The sequence below is a fragment of the Ahaetulla prasina genome, chromosome 2 (assembly GCF_028640845.1).
Source record: "Ahaetulla prasina isolate Xishuangbanna chromosome 2, ASM2864084v1, whole genome shotgun sequence".
Classification (NCBI taxonomy): domain Eukaryota; kingdom Metazoa; phylum Chordata; class Lepidosauria; order Squamata; family Colubridae; genus Ahaetulla; species Ahaetulla prasina.
In genome coordinates this window covers 215279518-215305140 of record NC_080540.1, presented here as the reverse complement: position 1 = coordinate 215305140, position 25623 = coordinate 215279518, and the positions used below count along the sequence as shown (strand labels likewise).

At 41.1% G+C, this 25623-nt stretch overlaps 1 protein-coding gene across 2 annotated transcripts in view; it reads left to right on the top strand.

Moving 5' to 3' along the window:
- Positions 1-25623, top strand: part of TEK (TEK receptor tyrosine kinase) — a 59587-nt gene that overhangs the window by 32335 nt on the left and 1629 nt on the right. The window contains exons 12-21 of one of the 2 annotated variants that reach the window (XM_058170609.1): positions 675-971; positions 8419-8576; positions 9580-9790; positions 14504-14614; positions 16002-16192; positions 16497-16610; positions 17848-17918; positions 18426-18466; positions 20746-20842; positions 25245-25344. In XM_058170609.1, the coding sequence (XP_058026592.1) occupies positions 675-971; positions 8419-8576; positions 9580-9790; positions 14504-14614; positions 16002-16192; positions 16497-16610; positions 17848-17918; positions 18426-18466; positions 20746-20842; positions 25245-25344 (1391 nt within the window). The remainder of the gene's footprint in view (positions 1-674; positions 972-8418; positions 8577-9579; positions 9791-14503; positions 14615-16001; positions 16193-16496; positions 16611-17847; positions 17919-18425; positions 18467-20745; positions 20843-25244; positions 25345-25623) is intronic. The other variant, XM_058170610.1, reaches the window with a different exon arrangement.

Sequence of the window (25623 nt, the reverse complement as noted above, 5' to 3'; positions counted from 1 at the left end):
TTCCTTAGCCAGCTTTGCTTTGCTGGCTGAGGAACTCTGGAAGTTGAAGTCCACAAGTCTAAAAGTTGCCAAGGTTGGAGACCCCTGCTCTAAGCTATAATGTGATTACATTGTTTTAGCTTAGCACAAAGAATTAACGGATCTCTGATTGCCAGGGGGTGTCCAGAATTCAGCCAGGAATTTTGATCAACTGAGCATTGATTACAAACATAAATTGATTTCGAATTGATTTAAAACAAAATGGCATAATAACATTTAGGTTGCAATTCTGTTCACATCTTTGAAGCAAATCGAATTTAATTCAAAGGAGGACTAGACTGCATTGTTCAACATTAAAGGGCATCATTCAATGTTATTCAAATGATTGATGACATTATTTTAATGGTTATTTATTGGTTCATGGTTTTAAGATATTATTGAGAATGTAGATCAGGCCTATCAAACTGGTGGCCCGTGGGCCAGATGCGTCATGCACAGGCCACGCCCAGCCTAGCTCCGCAAAGGCAAAAAACATCGCTATACATCAAGCTACATCACGTGACGTGATCAAGTTTGACACCCATGATGTAGATGAAATTCAAAATCAGTTTGAAATATTAAAATAGAACTTTGTGACATTCCATGGACCAAAGATTTATGTGAAATACAACATGTGTTATTTATTTTTTTACTAGGATACCCTCCTCCCCCTGATAATATCAAAATCATGAACATCACAGATTCTTCCGCTGTTATCTCTTGGTCAGCTGCGGAAGGGCATTCCATCTCCTCCATCATTCTCAGCTATAAAAAATTTGGCAAGACTGAGTACAACCAAATCGATGTTACCATCAAAAATGCCACCATCACCCAGTACAACCTCAAGGGTCTTGAGCCAGACACCCTATATTTGGTTCAGATTACAGCCCAGAATAATTTTGGTAAAAGTGAAAATAATCTTTATGAGCTGAGAACTCTGCCAGAATCAAAAGGTTAGTATCAGCTGAATCAACAATCTTCAATTTTTTTAAAAAAAACTCTAGGCATATTTGCTTGTAATTAATTTCATTATAGTAAGTGAAATTATAGATGTCGCTATTATATCCTTTTGCTGTCTAGTTGTGTCTAGCACCTAAAATCCCCAGAATTCATGACTAATTTGTGCAGTGGTTGGAAATTATCACCCAATATATATGGAGGTCCCAGGTTAGTGTAAACTGGTTATAGCAGCCTGAATAAGATTTCTGAAAATTGTAATTCCAATCCTTTTGGAAGACACCAGGAAGAGTAAGCATGTTGCATAGACTTTCAGACTACTTTCACTTCACTCAAGGCATAATATTTGTTAATGTCCTTCCTTCCTTCTTAAAATCTAATCTTGTCCTTTCGACTATTTGTAAATATATCAACCACAGTATATTCTAACCTTCATTAATTCTTGCTGTCACTCATTTATTCATCATCCTACATTTTCCAGATATTATTAGCACTGTTACATTTTTGGTTTATTTTGTGATATGTTCTGATCATCATGCCTATACTCATGCACACACACACACACACACACACACACACACACACACACTTGCTTGTTTGTTTGTTTGTGTTAGGGCTACCAAAACCTCTGATTCTAAGCATTCATATGTATACTTTTAAATTATTTCATTCTAAATCCAATGTCTGATCACTTTTCCTAATATTTTGTCAGTGGTTAAGTTGACAATGATCAGAAATGAAAGAAAATTTAACGCTCAAAAATAATGTAAATAGCAGAGAAAATTGCTCAGAAGTCCCAACTTAACAACCGCCACGATTCACTTAACAACTATGGCAAGGGAGGTCATAAAATGGGGCAAAACTCACTTAATGGATCGCTTGCTCAGCAACATACATTTGGGGTTCAATTGTGGTCGTAAGTCGAGGACTACCTGTAAAATGGACTAATAAAAGTTACCTTAATCCTAAATGGGACATAACGCAATGGATCCTAAAATGCAAAAAAGCAAAAGAAAGCTAAATGACTGCCTGCTGACATGCTGAAAATAACTGAAGAAAGGCCAGAAGCAAAAGGAAACAGGAAATTTGCCCGATAACATTGCATTCCAGGGAACGGCCAGAAGAAACAAAGAATTGCACTTAAATAAGGTGTCACTGAAAATCGTAACCAAATGAGAATGGAAAGTGGCAATTCAGTAGCATTGACACTTGACTACAAAAGGACTATCTATGGATTATAACAGAGAGTTAAGAGGAGTTCCTCTTTCATTCTGCTTGTGCTTTGTACAATAGATTGCTAATCTCAGGTCACTTCCTTCTGCCCTGGTTCCCAGGCACGCATGCACATATACTCAGAATACATGCTCTTTGACTCTCCTCCTGCTATGATGTTACTAGTTAGGTGCCAGGCTTTGCATTTCCTGTAAATAAATGTCCTTTCTCTTATTAAAAAAAAACATGATTTCACTAATTGTTGCTCAGGTCAGAAAATCACTTTCAGGAATACTCAACAGGATCCACACAACTCTTTAGCTTCTATCAACGGGAAAGGATAAACGACCTATTTTGGAAATCAAGAGAAATTTTGTTGCAAATGGCAAAGGAAGAGAGGGGTGTTAGACTATTTTTGTTTCTTTTTTTACGTCACTTTTAATCCTTTTATTTGGGATGGAGTTGGGGTGACCGAATGGAACTGAGTGTTTACTGGCTGGATGCCCTTCCTGACACCTACATGGAGTTCGCAGCAGATATTTTCTTGTTGTGTCCTGACAGAGAAACAGTTGCCACTACCTAGAATTGAACTCTCAACCTTTCAAGTGGCAGGAAAGTGTCCTCACCTCTAGGTCACCACGCTGTGTTAATCTATAAGGGCAAAAAATCAGAAAGTGTCTGTACCACCATCTCAATATCACCAATGAAGAGAGCTGCAGCTCTCGAAAGTTTATGTTTTTTAACAAATCTGTTTGGTCAGGAAAGGTGATATCAGATTCCTGACAAAGAAGGAAAAAATCCACCTGAGAAAGAAGATGTAAAGAAGAGATGGTATAAATCTGTTTACAACTGCACAAAAATGATACAAATAAAAAAAATTAGAACTGTGCAGTCATGTTCTCTGTATCAATCATATATGTAAAAGTTAAATCATTGAACTAGAGCCGTACATCTCAAAGATGAAGTTGACAGGGTTCTAGAAACCATTATTATAACAATCTATAGAAGTTGGTAAGGGATGCGGTGGCTCAGTGGCTAAGACACTGAGCTTGTTGATTGAAAGGTCGACAGTTCAGCAGTTTGAATCCCTAGTGCCACATAACAGAATGAGCTCCTGTTACTTGTCCCAGCTTCTGCCAACCTAGCAGTTCGAAAGCAAGTTAAAAATGCAAGTAGAAAAAATAGGGACCACCTTTGATGGGAAGGTAACAGCGTTCTGTGCGCCTTTGGCGTTTAGTCATGCTGGCCACATGACCGCCGAGATGTCTTCAGACAGCGCTGGCTCTTCGGCTTGGAAACAAAGATGACCATCGCCCCCTAGAGTCAGGAATGATTAGCATACATGTGCGAGGGGAATCGTTACCATTATCTTACAGAAGTTGGTGAAATACTGGCAGAACTATTTAAAATTTTAGAAGATGATGCAGCTAAAGTACTAAATGTACTTTATAAGCATGTCTGGAAAGCACTGCTGTGGCGAAGGGATTGGAAAACATCAATGTATATTCCAGACAACTGAAAAAGGGAGTGTTAAGGAACAACTGCAGTTATCTCCCATGCTAGTAGGATAATGCTCAAGAGTTTATAGTTCAGACTTCAACAATACATGGCAGGAGAACTACCAGATGTCCATGCTGGAATCAGAAGAAGCAGGAACATACCCAACTTTGCATTACTAACATCCGATGGATAATGGAAAAGACAAGGGGGTTCCAAGAAGACATCTGTTTTTGCTTTATTGATTACAAAAAAGGGTTTTGACCTTATAGACTAACAAATTATGGGTAGATGTTCAAAGCAAGGTGTACTATGTCTACTGAACAGTGTGCATGAAGCCAGAAAGCAACAGTTAGAATGGAATATGGAGCACCAAAGTTTCAAAATTAGAAAATTGGCGTGGCAAGGTTGCGTGCTGTCTCCTTATTTATTTCACTGGCAGATAGAATATATCCTGAAAAAATGCTGGATTAGAAGAAACAGAAATTGGAATTAAAGTCGCTGGGAGAAATATAAAAGAATCTTAGATGTACTGAATTAGCTTAGAAGCAAACAAGACTTAAAGAACATCTTTTTGAAAGTGAAAAAAATAACTGTCAAAGCCAGTTTTATGTTCAGTATTAAAGAAAAATTAAAAATAGGGGAATGGGCAATGCCAACTCAATGGAAATATCAAGTGGAGATGTTGAACTAGTAATTGGTTTTAGCTTCTCAAGCTCAAAAACGGGGATGATGATTGAAACCCTGAAATAGATATTTGCTACATAGGAGAAAGACTATAATAGGTCTTGACAAAATATTAAAGTGCAGAGACAAAACCATGGCTTTTCCAGTTGCAATAATAAAGATAATTTAAAGACTCCATAGTAAAAAAAAAATCAAAAAAAAATCAGAAAGGCTGAACAAAGAGAGATACCTTTGAATTGTGGTTCTGAAGAAAATTATGGAGAACACCATAAGAAAACAAATAATTCAATACTAAATAAAGTTCACCAGAAGCACTAAAAATGAATCTAAATCTTAAATGCACAATATAAAGGCGAGCTCCTGATGCCTGGATAAATCAGAGGTAATATAAAAAGAGACCAAAGCTGACAAGAAAGCTATATACTATTCCAGCTCCCAGCTAAACTTAAGAGAACCCCCAAATCTTAGACAAACAGCATTGATGAAATTATAGCTGTCAAGTCACTACTAGTCAGTCCCAACTGAATCATAACAATGGGGATTACTCGGTTTTTTCCCACCTCCCTCATTTCTGTTATTTAACAAAAGTAATAAAAGAATCATAACACACTGTTTAAATTGTCCAGCTTTTAATTGTCATCAATTATTGAAATGATGCTTTCGTGTCAGTTACTGTTGTTCTTTTGTGATAAACACAAAAGAACAATAATATTGAGATTTACATTGTTGAGATTTAGGGTGTGAATGCAAAATTCTTTTCATGCAGGATATTCTCATTGATTGGATGGGAGATATATTTAATTTTTTTTTATTTGCATTTATATCCCGCCCTTCTCCGAAGACTCAGGGCGGCTTACACTATGTCAAGCAGTAGTCTTCATCCATTTGTATATTATATACAAAGTCAACTTATTGCCCCTCCAACAATCTGGGTCCTCATTCTACCTACCTTATAAAGGATGGAAGGCTGAGTCAACCTTGGGTCTGGTGGGACTTGAAACTGCAGTAATTGCAAACAGCTGTGTTAATAACAGACTATCTTATCAGTCTGAGCCACCAGATTTTGCCAAGTTCTCTTCCCTCTTTCATCCCATCCCTGTGGCTTCAGAATGCAGCCGGGGCTGCTGAGAAAAAGGGAATTGTGTAAAATATCCCTCTCCATTAGAAGAACCTTGAATGCCAGGAGGAGAGAACATGACCTTCCAACACTCTCCAACATAACTCTGGTCACCATGGTGAATGATGAGGCTTTCTGGAAGTTGTGACTTCACAACAAGCAGTATCCTTTAATCTAAGCAGAATCCCTTCTGCGTATATAATAGCAAAAGCACTTAGACATATGTACCGCTTCACAGTGCTTTACAGCCCTCTGTAAGCAGTTTAGAGTCAGCATATGCAGGGGTGGAATTCAGAAATTTTAGCAACTGGTTCTCTGCCCTGTTGATGGGTGGGTGTGGCCATGATGGGCGTGGCCTACTTGGCCTCCTGCACCACGGGGGGGGGGTGTTTTCACCCTTCCCAGGCTCTAGAGCAGGGCTGAAATGCTCCCGGTTCACACCGGCTCCCCCGATTAGGTAGCGATGGCAGCTGCTGGTTCGGAGGACTGGTAGCAAAAATCCCTGGCCCTGCCCCCCCTGCCTCTGCTGAACCGCACCATCAGCAGAGGTTTTTTTTTTACTTTTAAAAGTTTTTCTTCAGCCAAAACATGCCTTTAAAAGTAAAAAAAAAACCCTCTGATGATCGTGGGGCTGAGCAGAGATCAAAACCCTTTAAAAAATTTTTTTAAAAATCCTCTTCAGCTGAAGAGGAAAAAAAAAGAAAAAACCCCAGGATTTAAAAGCCTCCTCTGGCGATCCCAGAGGAGTTTCCTGATCCTCACAGGCTTTTAAACTCACTTTTTAACAGCCCCCACTTACAAGAGCCCCCACGCAAGCCCAGCCAATTCTCCCTCCTCACTTACCTATAATTACTGCTCCTTTCCGGCTGCAGCTGCATGCTTTCTTCAGCTACTGAAGAAAAAAAAAGCTTGCTTTGACTTCCTGCTTTGCTAGCTGAGGAACTCTGGGATTTGAAGTCCACAATAAAATAAAATAAAATAAAATAATAAAATAAAATATTTGTGCAGCTTTCTGAGATTTGGTGTGTTTCTATAGTGTTTCACTCTAACTACACAAACACACAAAATCTCAGAAAGCTGTATGTGGCATTTTGTGTGTGTGTGTGTGTGTGTGAGAGAGAGAGTTGTGTGTGTGTAAAGTGTGAAAGTTGGTTTTTGAGCTTTTTGTGGCTGTGTGAAGTGTGAAGTGCAGCTGCTTTTACATTGTGTGTGAGTCAGTTGTGTTGTGTTGTGTTGTGTGTGTGTAAAGTGTGAAAGTTGGTTTTTGATACCTCTTATTGTTTTTTATACTTTGTTTATTATTTTTATTATTTATTGTTATTGGCCACGCCCACCCAGTCATCTGACCACCATGCCACGCCCACCAATTAAGCCACGCCCACAGAACCGGTAGGAAAAATTTTTAGATTTCACCCCTGCTCTAGAGGCTTTCCTCTGGGAGGTTGAAAATGGCCTCCCCCAGGCTCTGGAGGCCCTCCAGAGCTCAGAAATGAGCCCGTTTCCGCACTTCCCGGTCTTCCAGTAGACCCATTTTTCACCCTCCACAGGCTCTGAAGGCTTTCCTTGAGCCTCTGGGAGGGCGAAAATGGCCTTCCCTGGGCTCCAGAGGCCTTCTGGAGGTGCAGGCCCTGCACTTACCTGGCATCCAAAATGGGCCACGTGAGACTCCTAGGAGGGGCAAAGTGAGATAGGCAGGGTCAACCAATCCTTGCAACTACCGGTTCGGCGAACCAGATTAAAATTAACATCCGGTTCATCCAACCGGTCTGAACCAGCTGAATCTCACCCCTGATATGGCAACTAAAATTCTACACCACTATTTATATTTGTAAATCGCCCAATGCTTGATTTTGATTTTAAAAAAGACTAAAATGTAAGAGTCAGAGGTATAAATTTGTTGGAACAGTTATCCCTAGCCTTTCACAGCCAGTGCAGAAGGTATATCTGATAGTGACATCTCATTGTTTTCCCACTCTCCTCTTCCCTGTTTGGCCTTCTTAAAAGTCTTATTTCACATTGCTTCCAGCTCCAGGGCTGACATATTCCTCCCTGTGCTCTGTTGAACGAGCATCAAGAGAAAGAGGATGTTTGATCCAGTGGAGGTAAAGCCTTCCTGGATCTCCAAGCAATGCTGTTACAGTATTTATTATTCCTTTAGTTCAACTCTTTTGCACAAAGTCATGCTCTCTAGCAATAAGTCTCTTCTGCCACCTACGGGCCTCCCCTGTCGATGCAGAGCGCGATCTATCCTGTAACCCTTCTATAACCTAACTTCTCAGACAGGATTGTGTCTTAACCTTGGGATAAATTTGCCTGTAAGCTAAAAGGCAGACATTCTGCTACTAGTGTGCAGCTTGGGTGTAAATCCCTTTCCTAAGAACACAACGTTTTAATTCTAGAATAGGTATTTCCTGAAACAGTCATAAGTCATAACCAGAAATAATATAAAATAAAATTACAATCGACAAGCTCAGCGTCTTAGCCACTGAGCCACCGTGATCCCCTAGCTTTACAGATAGATCCATACAATTGGGGATCTTATTATAGTAGATACATTCTGATAAGGAAATGGAATGTTGAAAATGGAAATATAAGTAATATTTCACTGTTATTATGAACAGGGCCTATATTTGAAAATCTGGTTTATGGCAAATAAGCAAGGCATCCTTAAGAGTACTTAAGGAAAGATAATAATGTAAAAAAAAATCTAGAGTGGCTTAGTTTTAGAAGATATCCTATTCTTTTTCATATGACTTGAATTACTCATGTATCATGCCTGCAATATGGAGATCTATATCTTCTGGCTAGTAACTTAAGAAACCAAAGATTGAATAAGTTTGCGGAATCACTTCAGAAGACTTTCAATAGAGCACGATTCTTAGCAATAAATTATTAACAATAAATGATTCATGTCCATCTGCTTCCCACAGTTTCAGGTGAGCCCAAAGGAAGTCAAATGTTGCTGATTGCAATCCTGGGCTCAGCAGGGATGACTTGCCTGACCATACTACTGGCCTTTTTCATTATGCTACAGCTGAAGCGGGCAAATTTCCAGCAGCGCATGGCCCAGGCTTTCCAAAATGTGGTGGTGAGTCCCTCAAGCTTGTCTACTTGAAGCAAAGAGATGGCCAAGTTTCCTTCTTAGTAAAGGAATGGTGCTGTCATTGTCAGGCGAAATAGTGTGAGCCTTTTTTTCAAAGAAGAGATTGGACAACCATTTGTCTGAAATGGCATAGGGCACCGCGTGCCGAAAAGGGAGCGTGCACGCACCTCAGCCACAACCCGGAAGCGGAGCTACCCAAGGTGCATGTGCGTGCTTGAAAATGAACTTCCGGTTTCAGCCAGCTACTCTTCCTGGTTTCTGGCATGCATGCACGCTCAACGATCAGCTGGCTGGCGCGCATGCTCACAGGAAAATGGAAGACCAGTTTTTCCAGTTTCCTGCACTGCCACATGCAAAAAGGCCAGCGGATCATCGTGTGCACATGTGCGCCAGAAACCCAGAAGAGGAACGGGTGACACTGCACGTGCCAGGCGACATGGCTCCACATGCTACTTTGGGCACGTGTGCCATAGGTTATCCATCATGGTATAGGGTTTACTGCCTGCTCAGGGAGTTTGGACTAGAAGACCTCTAAGGTCCCTTCCAACTCTGTTATTCTGTATTCTGAAAGATCTATTGTAATGCATAGACTCTGTGCATGTTCCTCTTGGTTTAACGAAGACCTATCTCTCTAACTGAGAGCTCCATGGAGGTTTTATTGCAATTCCATTTCTCTCCTTCCTAATGGTTACTAAGATAGCATAGCTTATACTGGCAGGCAGACACTGGAGCCAGTTGTAGCCTAACATAGCCAACGACACAAAATCATGGAAATCTTTATTTTAAGTGTGCTTTGAAAGCAAGGGATAATCAATTAATACGAAATACTGAATCTATCCTGCTTTTGCAAACCTTTCCTTTTTTTAAAAAAACTTTTAAAAAATCATAGATGTAAAACATTATCTACCAAGAAGTTCAATTAATGTGGCTTTAAGCGACCCATTTAATAATTTATCACATGATGCCTGCTTGATTTTTTTTACTTCAGAGGGATGAACCAGCCGTACAGTTCAATTCAGGAACTCTGACTCTAAGCCGGAAAGCCAAAAATAGCACTGAGCCTACAATCTACCCAGTTTTGGAATGGAACGACATCAAATTTCAAGATGTGATTGGAGAAGGCAACTTTGGCCAAGTTCTGAAAGCCCGAATTAAAAAAGACGGCTTGCGAATGGATGCTGCTATCAAAAGAATGAAGGGTGAGCATCTATCTTAGAGCAAGAAGGAACGCCTTGCAGAAGGCAGAAAATCTCTAGGAATGCAACTGTTGGCTTTATCTGTCTGATATGGATTTAGCCTTTGATTTGAATGTGTATTTAGGAAAGAATCCTATTATGTTCAAAATCATATAGAAAGCCTGGCTAGGTGGCTCAGTGGTTAAGACGCTGAGCTTGTCAATCAGAAAGGTCAGCAGTTCGGTGGTTTCAATCCCTAGTACAGGTTTCCTGACTGAGCAGGGGGTTGGACTAGATGACCTCCAAGATCCCTTCCAATTCTGTTACTGTTAAAATTAAAGCCGAAAAGCTCTTTAAAGGAAAGAAAAGGGAAGGCCGTTTGAAAGGCAGGAAGAGAATTCTTACTGAATTTGCTATGTTACATTTTTCTACTTGGAATTGCTAATCAGTGCTTTTTCCTTGGTAGACTCCAAAAGTAACCCAAAAACATAGGCTAGGCCTATGGACTTTGCACAAACTATGATTTGTTTTTAACCTCAGTTTGCTAATCAAGGCACACGTCAACTGCAAACTCTTACCAACGGTGGTTGCAAGTTGTTCAGTGTGCCAGAATCACATGCTGCTTAACAACAAAGCAGAAAAGTGCCTTATGGTGATTCCTTATGCAGGAATTTCAGACATCGAAACAACATTGTGTTCCATTTAAAATTACTATTATATGCACGAACATGTGAAAATACAGCTGCCCGTTCTTTAGCTGGTGTTGTATACTGTATACCTGAGGCAGATTTTAGTGGTACTTTCTCAGGATTTTCTACCAGAAGAGCAGTGACTTCTTTAGCACAAGAAATCATATGTAGCACCTGGCACTTATTCATCTGCCTCCTCCTTCCCCAAATGGCCAGGATTATAGCACTTAGCAATAACACTTAGACTTATATACAGCTTCACAGTGCTTTACAGCCCTCTCTAAGCGGTTTACAGTGTCAACATTTTGTCCCCAGCAATCTGGATCCTCATTTTACCCACCTCAGAAGGATGGAAGGCTGAGTCAACTTTGAGCCTGGTGAGATTCAAACTGCCAAATTGCAGGCAGCCAGCAGTCAGCAGAAGTAGCCTGCAGTACTGCATTCTAACCACTGCACCACCATGGCTCTTAGAGATAGGAGATAAGAGATATAGAGATAAGGAGTGATATATTCACATGATAGTGTTAATATTTAAAGTTGAAATCATGGGCAACCAACCACCAAGGTCTAATCCCCATTGAAGATAATCGGTCATATTTTTGTCTTTTATACTTTTTTTACTATCTGCTCTGTTGCGGAAACTCATTCAGCAGCTTACAAAACAGAAAGCCAATGCACTTATGACTATTGAAAATCGTCTTTATTTTTTAAAAAGTTTTAATACATCTATTACTGGACATAAAAAAAAAAACCAGATGCTATGCACAATATGAACAGTATTATACTGATTGAGTGCTGCAGAGATTAATAACTAAAGCCAATAAAGTGTGTGTTCCTATCTGTGAGGGTGGTTCTATCGACACGGTAAGTGGGAGAGGCAGGTATGGCAGAAGCGAGGGGCCACATCAATTTCCGGGAGCGTGTGCTCGATGTCTGAAAGCGATCACGTGCTCCGACCCCTTGGACTTCTCCCGTTCCCCGGATGGTCAGGATCCTCAGAGCTTGGGCCTTCGGTTGATGTTGTGCAATGCTCGGTCCATGGTGAACAAAGCCCCCCTTGTCTGTGATCTTATATAGGGGGGCTCCGCGGACCTTATGGGCATTACGGAGACCTGGTTGGGCACTGAAGGGGGCGTGCCCCTTGTTGAGATGTGCCCGCCGGGTTTCCGTGCATTCCATCAACCGAGGGCTCAGGGTAGGGGTGGGGGGGTGGCGGTTGTGATTAGAGAGAGTCTAGAGCCGAGGGAGACCACTGTACCTCAGATTGCCGGGTGCGAATCCCTCTTTGTGAGATGGGGTCATAGGTGTCAGATGGGCTTGCTGATCACGTACCTGGCTCCTTGCTGCGTGACAGCTGCCCTGCCCGAGCTCCTGGAGGTGCTGGCTGGGGTGGCAGTTGAGACCCCCAGACTTTTAGTCATGGGGGACTTTAACTTGCCATCTTCCGGCTCGTCATCGACGGCAGCTCGGGAGTTCACGGCTTCCATGACGGCCTTGGACCTGACCCAAGTAGTTGATGGCCCTACTCACATTGGGGGTGGCACTCTGGACCTGATTTTTCTCTCTGGTCAGTGGTTGAGAGATCTGGACTTAAAGGAAATAGTCACTGAACCTTTGTCATGGTCGGATCACTCTCTTCTTCGCCTGGACTTTCTGACCGCCATTCACCACCGCAGGGAGACGGAGCCGACACGTTGGTTCCGTCCCAGGCGCCTGATGGACCCAGAGGGGTTCCGGACGGAGCTTGGGCCATTTCCTGAGGGTCTGGCTCACGGCTCGGCTGAGGAACTTGTTGCGGCCTGGGAACGGGCCGCGGCGGGGGCCTTAGACCGTGTCGTGCCTTTGCGGCCTCTGACCCGGCGCAGGTCCCAACCGGCTCCTTGGTTCTCCGAGGAGCTGAGAGGGATGAAGCGCCGGAGAAGACGCCTAGAGAGTTCCTGGAGGTCTAGCCGTTCGGAAGCTGATCGGACACTAGTGAAGTCCTATACTAGGACTTACCTAGTGGCATTGAGGGAAGCGAGGCGTAGCTACGCCTCCTCCCTCATTGCATCGGCAGATAACCGCCCAGCCGCCCTGTTTCGGGTGACTCGCTCCCTCTTACACCAGGGGGAGCGGGATGACCCGTTGCAGGGACGTGCTGAGGAGTTTAACGGTTATCTATACGATAAAATCGTTCAGCTTCGGGATGGTCTGGACCAAGATTGCGGTGACGCGGGTGAGACGGCTGAGGGTGGTCTTGGTGACATTTTATGGGATGAGTTTGACCCTGTCGCTCCCGAGGACATGGACAGGTTGTTGGGGAGGTTGAATGCCACCACGTGTTTACTGGACCCGTGCCCCTCCTGGCTGGTGCTGGCCACTCAGGAGGTGACACGAGGCTGGCTCCAGGCAATTACGAGTGCTTCCTTGGTGGAGGGAGTCTTCCCAACCGCCTTGAAAGAGGCGGTGGTGAGACCCCTCCTCAAGAAGCCTTCCCTGGACCCGGCTGTTTTAGGTAATTATCGTCCGGTCTCCAACCTTCGCTTTGTGGCGAAGGTTGTAGAGAGTATGGTGGCATATCAGTTTCCCTTGCACCTGGATGAAACTGTCTATCTAGACCCGTTCCAGTCTGGCTTCCGGCCCGGTTACAGCACTGAGACGGCTTTGGTCGCGTTGGTGGATGATCTCTGGAGGGCCAGGGATAGAGGATGTTCCTCTGCCCTGGTCCTGTTAGACCTCTCAGCGGCTTTTGATACCATCGACCATGGTATCCTGCTGCGCCGGTTGGGGGGATTGGGAGTGGGAGGCACCGTTTATCGGTGGTTCTCCTCCTATCTCTCTGATCGGTCGCAGACGGTGTTGACAGGGGGGCAGAGGTCGGCTCCGAGGCACCTCACTTGTGGGTGCCGCAGGGTCGATCCTCTCGCCCCTTCTGTTCAACATCTATATGAAGCCGCTGGATGAGATCATCAGTGGCTTCGGTGTGAGGTACCAGCTGTACGCTGATGACACCCAGCTGTACTTTTCCACACCGGGCCACCCCAACGAAGCTATCGAAGTGTTGTCCCGGTGCTTGGAGGCCGTACGGGTCTGGATGGGGAGGAACAGGCTCAAGCTCAATCCTCCAAGACAGAGTGGCTGTGGATGCCGGCATCTGGTACAGTCAGCTGAGTCCTCAGCTGACTGTTGGGGCGAGTCATTGGCCCCGATGGAAGGTGCGCAACTTGGGCGTCCTCCTGGATGAACGGCTGTCTTTTGAAGATCACTTGACGGCCGTCTCCAGGAGAGCTTTTTACCAGGTTCGCCTGGTGCGCCAGTTGCGCCCCTTTCTAGACCGGGATGCCCTATGCACGGTCACTCACGGCCTCGTGACGTCTCGCCTGGATTACTGCAACGCTCTCTACATGGGGCTCCCCTTGAAGGGCATCCGGTGGCTGGAGTTAGTTCAGGATGCGGCTGCGGGTTATAGAGGAGCCCTCGTGGCTCCGTGATGACACCAATCCTGCGCAGGCTGCACTGGCTACCTGTGGCCTTCCGGGTGCGCTTCAAGGTTTTGGTAACCACCTTCAAAGCGCTCCATGGCATAGGGCCTGGTTATTTACGGGACCGCCTACTGCTACCGGATACCTCTCACCGACCCGTGCGCTCTCACAGAGAGGGACTCCTCAGGGTGCCGTCAGCTAGACAGTGTCGTCTGGCAATGCCCAGGGGAAGGGCCTTCTCTGTGGGGTCTCCCACCCTCTGGAACGAACTCCCCCCAGGACTCCGTCAACTTCCGGACCTCCGGACCTTCCGTCGCGAGCTCAAGACACACTTATTCATCTGTGCAGGACTGGCGTAGATTTCAAATTTTATAGGGGTTTTAAATTGGTCTTAATATTTATATTTCTAGTTTTAATAATTTGGGCATTAGAATAAGTTTTTTAATGTTTATTTTAAATTGTATATAAGTGTTTTATATGCCTGTGAACCGCCCTGAGTCCTTCGGGAGATAGGGCGGTATATAAATATGAATAATAAATAAATAAATAAAAAAAATAAATAAAAACAAACAACAAATTATTTGCAGAATATGCTTCCAAAGACGATCACAGAGATTTTGCTGGAGAACTAGAAGTACTTTGCAAACTTGGACATCATCCTAACATCATAAACCTTTTAGGAGCCTGTGAACATCGAGGTACATTTCTTTTCAGTGGATTTCTCTAAAAGCATAGTAAGGAAAATAATATTATTTGCAGTAGTAGATATACTGCATGAAAATATTCTGATGCAAGTTCATTTTCTTACTATGTATGTCCAGGTATCTCTCCCCCAAATTTGGACACTGAAGTCTAGACTAATCATACACACTTTCCTGATATACCGTACTTTTTGGAGTATAAGATGCCCCTGAGTATAAGACGCACCTTAGTTTTTGGGGAGGAAAATAAGAAAAAAGCTGATTGGCAGGTGGATCCGCCTCTGGAATACCCCCAATCAGCTGTTCCCAGAAATAAATTTTAGCAATAGGTTCCTTGGTTGTGAGCTCTGTGCCTTGCTTTTTTTTCTGCCTCTGAAACTCTGTTTCAGAAAAACCTTTTTTTATGCTTTTGAAAGCCTCTGAAACAGCTTCAGAAAAAAAGCCTCTGAAACTCATTTTGGGGGCTTCTTTTCTGAAGGTTCCTTTCTGATATTTTTTTTCAGCCTCTGAAACCTCCGTTTGAGGAGCTGGGCGGGGCTACATTTGGAGTATAAGACCCACTCAGATTTTCACCCTCTTTTTGGGGGGAAAAAGGTGTGTCTTATACTCCGAAAAATACAGTAACTACTAGCTTAGGAACATCATGTTGTATTTATACCACTGGGTAAAACTTTGGATGATCTAGGTGAGAGGCACATAATAAAATAAAAGATGGGTATTATTCAACAATGTTTGGCAGCCTGGATAAGAAACCAGAAAACAGATCTGGGTGAATAAATGCTTCTAGAACAGTGATTTTTCAAACTTGGCAACTTTAAGATATGTGGAGTTCAACTTCCAGCATTCCCCAGTCAATATACTGACTGGAGAATTCTGGGAGTTGAAGTCCACACATCTTAAATCTGCCATGTTTGAAAAACTCTATTGTAGAGACTCGCCCCATAGGATCTCTCCTATGGGGGAAAAAATCATTGTTCATTCATTTTATGCAATTTCAGGTAGCCCTCAACTTGCGACCACAATTGAGCCCAAAATTTATGTTGCTAAATGAGACATTTGTTAAGTGAGCTTTGCCCCATTTTACAATCTTTCTTGCCACAGTTATTAAGTGAATCTGGCTCCCCCATTGACTTTGCTCATCAAAAAGGTCGCAAAAGGTGATCACATGACCTTGGGACACAGTAATGGTCATAAGCATGAATCAGTTGCCAAGCATCTGAATTTTGATCACATGATCATGGGGATGCCACAAAGGTCGCAAGCATGAAAAACGGTCATAAGTAACTTTTTTCAGTGCTGTTGTAACTTTGAATGGTCACTAAATGAACAGTTGTAAATCGGGGACTACCTGTATACAATATTTGTTTTTGTTTTTAAATACCAGGCTATCTTTACCTTGCTATTGAATATGCACCCCATGGAAATTTACTTGATTTTTTGAGAAAAAGTCGGGTTCTTGAGACCGATCCAGCATTTGCCATAGCTAATAGTACAGCCTCCACTCTTTCATCTCAGCAACTTCTGCACTTTGCAGCTGATGTGGCCAGAGGGATGGATTACTTGAGCCAAAAACAGGTGAGCTTTTATTTTATTTTTCCCCCCTCCCCAATTGAAAGTATGGATGCATCCTGTGATTTAGTGAAACCCTTGAAATAGGCTGGGGTTAATTTGAACTGGGTCACACACCACTCCTTATCCTTGGCATTTCTTGGATCAATGCTGGTATCTATCGTGTAGAAAATATGAACAGTAAAATTGTTGCTTCTGCTCCAGTAGAAAACAAATCTTGCATATTTCTCTGGTTGCTTTCGTACACAAAAGATGTTATTAGATATAATCTAAGATTCAAATTTACAATGAGAATCTTTTCTCCCTTTAGTTTATCCATCGGGATCTAGCAGCAAGGAACATTTTGGTCGGAGAAAATTATGTCGCAAAAATAGCTGATTTTGGTTTATCTAGAGGTCAAGAAGTTTATGTTAAAAAGACCATGGTAAGAAAAGAACATTTTCACCATATCTTTCATACAGAAGGGTATAGTTTGTATCAATGTTATTTTTTAAAAATAAAAAATTTTAGAACTTAAAGATTTTGCTAAAACTTCTTAGATTAAACCTATATCTGATCAAAACTATCCAGGCTCAGAAAGTTAGAATTCGCTCTTGGAATTATTGAGTGAACTGGCTTTGTCCCCTCCCATCTTTCATCCACTTCCTTCATCATTTTTCTTGCAAAGGATGCCTGCTCAGGAAGGACCATACAGAATGGAACCACTATTTTTCATAAGACTAGATTTCTCGTGTTTGGAAACTTCGTTGGTACCATAAGAAAGTTAGATATTAGTCCATTTTTCCTATTGAGAATTTAGAGAATGTGACATTTTATAGACACTTTTAAAGGACAGAGATGAAGAGTTTATAATAATTAACTTTATACAGATGTGAAAATTAGGTGCAGGGATAACTGCAGGCTTCAAAATAAGTCAACATGATATGCATAATGACACAGTCAATGCTCTGCCCCTTTTATTACCTGTGACACACATACACCTGAAGTGGGACTTTGGATGGCTTTTGTCAATCTGTGGATGCCTACAAGTCTGATAAGTGATAAGTGTGATTGCACACCCGAGTCCTATTTATAATGGGAAAGAGATAATATTCTCGATATAGAGTTGTTTTTAACCATGAATATGGAGATTAAAAATGGCATGAATGAATAAAATCAGTAGTGTGCATACAACAGATGTTCCCTCTTTTAAAAAGGCTAAGGAAACCATTCTAATTTTTTTTTCCTTTTGCTTATTTAAGAAAAAAGAGGAAAAAAACAATACAATAAAAACAGTACAGCAATAAAATTATATATTGCATTACATAGACTTATTATGCATGTTTATAAAATCATACATAACCGTTTCAAAAAAGAATTACTTTATTTCATTGCTATTATCTGTACTGGTCAATGTCTGTAACAACTTTAATTTTCAAGTAATATCAAGTCTTCAATCAAAGTTATCTTTCCAATGTTGAAGGATTGTCCCTCTTAGCTGTAAGATGGACACAGATAATGCATAACATAACATAACATGCATTTCTGTTGTCCAGATCTCAGTGTCCCTGTAACATGAATGTAGTTGCAAAGAATGTGGATGTCTAATAAACTGTTCTTGTTAATTGATCTTGTGCTTAAGGAAACACCTATCACATAGCATGTTAATTTTGTTGTTCTAGGGAAGGCTTCCGGTGCGATGGATGGCAATTGAATCTTTAAACTACAGCGTGTATACCTCCAATAGTGATGTGTGAGTTTCTCTGTTTAGAAAATTTTTATATTTCTTTATTCAAGGTAGAAAACTTGGAGAAAATGTATAATGGAATCATTAAGTAACAAACTTGGACCCAGGTTCAAATCTCCATTCAGCCTTTCAAATTTGCTCGCGGGCACAGAGGCTGCCGCAGTTTTATCCGGTCAAGCGAATGATTTCTTTGTGTGATTTGGAAAATTCTTTCTCTGCCTAGAGGACTTCAGAGGGTTACAGTGTTGTGAAAATGAGGGAGATCCATTTCTCATGAATATTGTTTTCAACTTAGTGATGTCCACAGAGGGAATCGAAATAATCAAAAAAGGTGTTGTGATCAAAGCTCTGCCTCCTTGTACATGCTTGAGAGAAAAAGAATAAACAAATGAGGCAAAAAAGGAAGATTATATCTGATAACAATTTTGCTTCTATATCAATACATTTTTACAATACACATTTCTTCCAAGGAAATCAATGCTAAGCTATTATTTTCTTTTGTCTTATTTGCAGTTGGTCATATGGCGTGCTGTTATGGGAAATAGTTAGCTTGGGTAAGTTTCCTTACCCTAACCCTAACCCTTAGAGATTTTATTTTGGTAAAGAACATAAAACTATAGAATGGGTATAACCTGTCCTTTAAGCCAGGGTCTCCAACCTTGGCAGCTTTAAGACTTGTGGACTTCAACTCCCAGAATTCCTCAGGCAGCTGGCTGAGGAATTCTGGGAATTGAAGTCCACAAGTCTTAGAGTTGCCAAGATTGGAGACCCCTGCTTTAAGCTACTCCAGTGTGATTTGTCCTTAAACTTCCAAGCAAGTCTAATCTATATTTTTACTGTTTGTTCCCACTGTTATATTGCATTCAGAGACGCCTCATCTTTTTTTTTTCTGTCTGCCATTGCTAAATAATTCCCCCATTAAAGTAATTTAGGCTGCAATCTTTTAGCCCTAGAAATGATGTTTGAGAAGCCATAAGATATATTGCATGAGGTCCACTCTCAGGAGGTGAGATTCTACTCCAGATTTATTTATTTATTTTAGTATGTGGACTTCGACTGGGGAATTCTGGAAGTCGACACATCTTTGTCAAGTTTCAAAGCACTGGTATAAACTGTGCTGTGGGATAACTGTGGGATAATTTGTAGATTAGCAAAGTATGGTTTGTTGTTGTCACACATCTCCATTTTCCTGTCCTTTTTCTGCACTAAAAAGTCCTAAATAATTTTATGTATCCTGATGGAGAAGATGCTCTCAATAATTTTGGTCAACATTTTCTATGATACATGTTTATAATACAGGATTACCAGACCCTAGATACATAATTTTAAAAATACTTCTAGCTTTGTTACTTTGACCTGTTCGCTCTCTTCCCTAAATCTGAAAATCACTTATTTTTGCCACCACTGCACTTTGAATTGATATATTCTGAGAACTTTTTGTACTCTTTATTATATTGATTCTATCAAGAACATCATCCTAGCTTGCAATTTGCTCAACCCAGAAGCTAATAAATAGAAGCCAAATCAAATATTTTCTAATATTAGCATCTCCATATAGAACCATATTTATGACTTAGTGCACATCATTTTATTTGTTGGATAGATTTGGTTTTTAACATGTTGTTTGTTCAGTTTTTATTTCAAATGCATTTATGCACTCATAGACACACAAGTACAGCATATTTATGACAGATTACTATGTAGTATGGTCACAATAAAAAGTAATGTTTGTGGATACAAAACCCCCCGAGTTCCAATACCAAAACAGAAGAGATGCCAGGAGTTTCTGTTCATAGGCTGGCATTTCTTATGGCCTTTTATATTTGAAAACGGCACACCTGAATTGTGGCTGACTTTTGGACACTGCTTATATTCCAGATGTGGTTTGCCAAGGAAATTGGGCTGGATAGTTGGGTTGAGCGAACAGATTGGGCTAGGGAGAATAGGTTCAAGAGCCTATTTTTATAGGTTCAATCTATAAAAAGGAAGCTTTTTTGCTTCTTTATGTATCCATGTGTGCACATTTGTCCAAATTAAAAAAAGAATAAGATAACACTAGCTTCCTCTGTTTTTAACAATTCAAAAATGTTAACAGATGATTGTTAAAAGCAGAGAAAACTGGGTTCTTTGAACCTTGAGGGTTTAGGTGAGCTTATAATGCGGAATATTCACATTTACTCTGCCCTTTCATTATCATTTACCAGTAAACAGAAGTCAACCCAAAAGTTTCTGCCCTATGGTATATAAAATGTCAAGCAGTTGTTTCCACTAAATCAGACATAAATTATGTTTCATACCCAGCTGGATATTTCATAGCTTCACTATTTTTGGTAACCTGAGGAATGGAGCAAAAATGGGGAAATGATGAATTTCTGATATCTGAGGTTGATGGACCAATTTTGCAGATCTGATCTAGATAATTATATGCCCAGCCTTGCTGATAATATCTTATTTCAGCGGTGAAATCCAATTTTTTTTAAATTTCCGGTTCTATGGGCATGGCCACAGAACCGGAATGGTGGGCATAGTGTGGCTTGGCGGACATGGCAGGGGAAGGATACTGCAAATCCCTCCCCTACTCTTGGCAGAAGGATATTGCAAAATCTCTATTCCCACCCCACTTTGGGGCCAGCCAGAGGTGGTATTTGCCAGTTCTCCAAACTGCTCAAAATTTCCGCTAGTGGTTCTCCTGAACCTGTCAGAAGCTGCTGGATTTCAAACCTGTCTCATTTGTTTTAAGAAGGCAATTATCAACCTATTGACATCAAGAACATTACAAACAACCCCCCCCCAAAAAAAAGGAAAAAAGGAAAAAAATAAGCTTCTTCTTTAGGTGGAACACCATACTGTGGGATGACCTGCGCAGAACTCTATGAAAAATTGCCCCAAGGGTACAGACTGGAGAAGCCACTCAACTGTGATGATGAGGTGTAAGTCTCTTGGTTCTTGTTATACTGAAAATGGTCTTGAATGCCCTATGGGCCCAGAGGTGAGATTCAAATTGCAAAAATGAACTCACAATAGGAAGTAAACTTGCTTCAAGAAAGAAAAGAGGTGACTATTAAAATAAGCCACAGATGTAGTTTGTAAGAAGAAGAAAAATGTGTAACCTTAAAAGAACATAGGAATGAATAAGGATAATGGATATGCGTAATCACAATATGTGAGCCTAATTTTTGTATAATGTGTCCCACTTCAACATACCTCTTATTCAGGAGTGAAATGCTACTGGTTCAGACTGATTCACCCAAACTGGTAGTAAAAAATGCTACTGGTTCACCGAACCAGTAATAAAAAAATGTAAAAAAAAATTAGTTCTGACAATCAGCTGAGTGACGTGCAATCGTCAGAACTTTTTTTTTTTTTTTTACTTTTTAAGTATTTTTTTACTACCGGTCCGGGTGAATAGGTAGTAAAAAATGCTTTAAAAAAGTTTTTTTTAAAGGTTCCAAAGATCACGTGCCACAGCTGATTTCCTCCCTGTTCTACTTACCTCCCCAAAACTCCATTTGGTGTGTATTGCGCATGCGTGCGCAGCGCACATTTGGTCCGAATGTGCGCGGCCAGCAAACCAGTACCAAACCAGTTCAGATTTCACCACTGCTCTTAATTGATTGATTGATTGATTGATTGATTGATTGACTATGGAGATTGTCATCCAGGTCATGGTTGTCCCAAAGGTGCCTTTTCAAGAGGCAACTGGACTTTCTTGTTTTTCTTTGAAGTTGTTTCCCTTCTCATCCAAGAAACTTCTTCAGCTCTGACTGGATGGTGTGGACACCCATTGCACTACTCAGGATACAGACAAACCTCAATGTGGACTCAATGACTCTCTAAAAGAATGCAAATGACCAGCTCTCTGCAAGGAATATATAAATCCTTCCATTACTCCACCAGACAGTCATAGCTTAAGATGCTTCTTGGATGAGAAACAAAATGTCTTCAAAGAAAAACAAGAAAGTCAAAAAAAATATTCTTTGGGATTGATTGTTTAACATAACATAATAACAGAGTTGGAAGGGACCTTGGAGGTCTTCTAGTCCAACCCCCTGCCCAGGCAGGAAACCCTACACCATTTCAGACAAATGGCTATCCAACATTTTCTTTAAAATTTCCAGTGTTGGAGCATTCACAACTTCTACAGGCAAGTTGTTCCACTTATTGATTGTTCTAACTGTCAGGAAATTTCTCTTTAGTTCTAAGTTGCTTCTCTCCTTGATTAGTTTCCACCCATTGCTTCTTGTTCTTCCCTCAGGTGCTTTGGAGAATAGCTTGACTCCCTCTTCTTTATGGCAGTCCCTGAGATATTGGAACACTGCTATCATGTCTCCCCTAGTCCTTCTTTTCATTAAACTAGACATACCCAGTTCCTGCAACCGTTCTTCGTATTTTTTAGTCTCCAGTCCCCTAATCATCTTTGTTGCTCTTCTCTGCACTCTTTCTAGAGTCTCAATATCTTTTTTACATCGTGGTGACCAAAACTGAATGCAATATTACGTGTGGCCTTACCGAGGCATTATAAAGTGGTACTAACACTTCACGTGATCTTGATTCTATCCCTCTGTTTATACAGCCCAGAACTGTGTTGGCTTTTTTGGCAGCTGCTGCACACTGCTGGCTCATATCTAAATGGTTGTCCACTAGGACTCCAAGATCCCTCTCACAGTTACTATTATTGAGTAAGGTACCACATATACGGTACCTGTGCATTTTGGTTTTTTTTGCCTAAAATGTAGAACCTTACTTTTTTCACTGTTGAATTTCATTTTGTTAGTTAGTGCCCAATGTTCAAGTCTGTCAAGATCCTTCTGTATCTTGAGCCTATCTTCTGGAGTGTTGGCTATTCCTGCCAGCTTGGTGTCATCTGCAAATTTGATGAGTTCCCCATCTACACCTTGTCCAAGTCATTGATGAAGATGTTGAAGAGTACTGGGCCTAAAACAGAGCCTTGGGGTACTCCACTGCATACTTCCCTCCATGTGGATGTGTTTCCATTGAGGACTACACGTTGAGTGTGGTTGGTCAGCCAGTTACGAATCCATCTGGTGGTGGTGCTTTCTAACCCACATTTTTCTATTTTATCTAGTAGTAGGTTATGGTCTACTTTATCAAATGCTTTACTGAAGTCCAAGTAAATTATATCGACAGCATTCTTCTGGTCTACTAATTTTGTCATTTTGTCAAAGAATGCAATAAGATTAGTCTGGCATGATCTGTTTTTGACAAACCCATGTTGGCTTTTGGTTATTACTTTGTTTGCTTCTAGGTGTTCGGTGATTCGTTGCTTGATTATCTTTTCCAGAATCTTCCCCGGTATTGAGGTCAGGCTGATAGGTCTGTAGTTTCCTGGATCTGGTTTTTTTTCCTTTTTTGAAGATGGGAACTACATCAGCTCTTTTCCAGTCCTCTGGCAGTTCCCCTGTGCTCCAGGATCTTTGAAAGATGTAGTTCAGTGATTCTGAGATCTTGTCTGCCAGTTCCTTCAGAACCTTGGGGTGTAATCCATCTGGTCCTGGTGATAGGGTAGACAGGTGTTCACTTACCATTTTTTCCCCTATTTTAACTTGTGTTCCTAATCTGTTTTCTGTGGTGCTGTTTTTGATAGGTTGGATTGGTTTTTCCTTTTGTGTAATGACAGATGCAAAAAATGAGTTAAGTAGATCTACTTTCTCCCTGTTGCTTGTCACCTTCTTGCCACTTTCTCCCAGCAACGGGCCAATTGTTTCCTTGACTTTTTTCTTGTTTTTAACATGTTGGAAGAAGCTTTTTTTGTTATTCTTTACTTTTGTCGCTAGCCTTTGTTTGTTGTGAGCCTTAGCTTTCCTCACTTCATCTTTACAGGCTGGGGCTATTTGCTGATATTCTGCTTTAGTTATTTGCCCCTCTTTCCACTTTTTATACTTGTCCTTTTTGTCTTTCAATTTGTCAGATAGTTCTCTCTTAAAGTCCAAGACTCTAGTTTGACTTTGTTTTACTACTTGTATTTTCTTAATGTCGAATTCCAATATTGCGTGGTCACTTGCCCCCAAGGTTCCTGTAGCTTCAACACCTTCTATCATTTCATCTCTGTAAGTGAGAATTAAGTCCAATATGGCTGATCCCCTTGTTCCCTTCTCTACTTTTTTGGGAAACGAAGTTGTCTGCTAGGTTTGTTAGAAACCTGTTGGATCTTCCACTTGTTGCTGTTTGTCTCCCAGTTGATGTCAGGGTAGTTAAAATCTCCCATTACTACTGTGATGTGCTTCCTACATACCTTAGTTAGCTGACTAGCAAAAAGTTCATCTACTTCCTCTGTTTGGTTGGGTGGCCTATAGTATAGACCTATGGCAATATCATTTCCCCCCCTTTAATATTGACCCAAATGCATTCAAGATAATTTTCATCATTGTTGTGCTCTATTTCTATAGAATGTAGTTATTTCTTATATATAGTGCAACTCCACCTCCTCTTTTATTTGGTCTATTTCTTTTAAATAATTTATATTCCTCTAGCTGTATGTTCCATTTGTCTGTTTCATCCCACCAAGTTTCCATAATGGTTTGATTAATTCCGTTTGATTGATTGATTGATTGTGCTTAATGGTTGGAGCTCATATCTTTATTGTACGGTTACAACAGAATCTTGTAAGTCTGGAAATATTTCTCCCTTTCTTTCCTGTTACCCTCCAGAAAACTAGGGAGGGTCCAGTAATAGGATTCACTTACCTTCCCTACCGGTTGGCAAATGTGAGCGCGGCCCCCCTGTGCATTCACTTCAGTCGCACATGCCTTGTCTGTGCATGTGCACGGCCTTCTGCGCATGCACAGTGCTTGTGCATTATGTCCAGCCAGATGGGCAGAGCCTCCCACAGTTGCTGCTACCAGTTTGTACAATCTGGAGAGAACTGGCTGAATCACACCACTTCTGAAACAGCCTCTCTCTCCTTCTGAGAGAAATCTTTTACATGCTGATTAGCCAGTCTATAGTTCTTCCTCCTGTCACCCAAGGCCATTCCCACTTACCATTAGAGTTTCTGCCTACACCACCTTTTTCATAAATTTGACTTCACATGACTTGTCAGGAAAACGTCCTGAAAAGTGTTCTAGAAGGAGGGGGGATAAGAGAAAGCAGGGTTTAGTTTTACATTCACACTGTTCCCGCTGGTAGAATGTTTGAAATGTTTTATGTAGTAATTATGAATTCTGTTGCATGAGAGTGCATGACATTCTGAAAATGAGGTTGGCCCACAAAGGTATTTTGAGCTCAAACTGAAAACATTTTAAAAAATTTTTTGAACATCTCTAGTAAATTATACTGTTCTGGCTGATATTTCCTTCTGATTTTTCCCCTCAGTTATGATTTAATGAGGCAATGCTGGAGAGAAAAACCTTATGAAAGGCCATCCTTTGCCCAGATACTTGTTTCCTTGAGCAGGATGTTAGAAGAAAGGAAGGTAAGAATAAACATCTTACATCCAGTCACATTTCCCATTGAAATGATTGCCCTGAAACTAACTTCTATGTCACATAGGTAGTAAAATGGATGTTTTATGTCAGAGCATTGTTGGAAATCACATTCAGTATTACTGTGAAAATCTCTCATGCATTTCGTGATTGACAGAAAACATTCAGATAAATGAATGTTTTCATTTGTGATGCTTCATTTGTGAAACATCACAAAATTCCAGAGACATTTCAGGTGTCCTATCTAAACAGTCCACGTTCAACTGTTC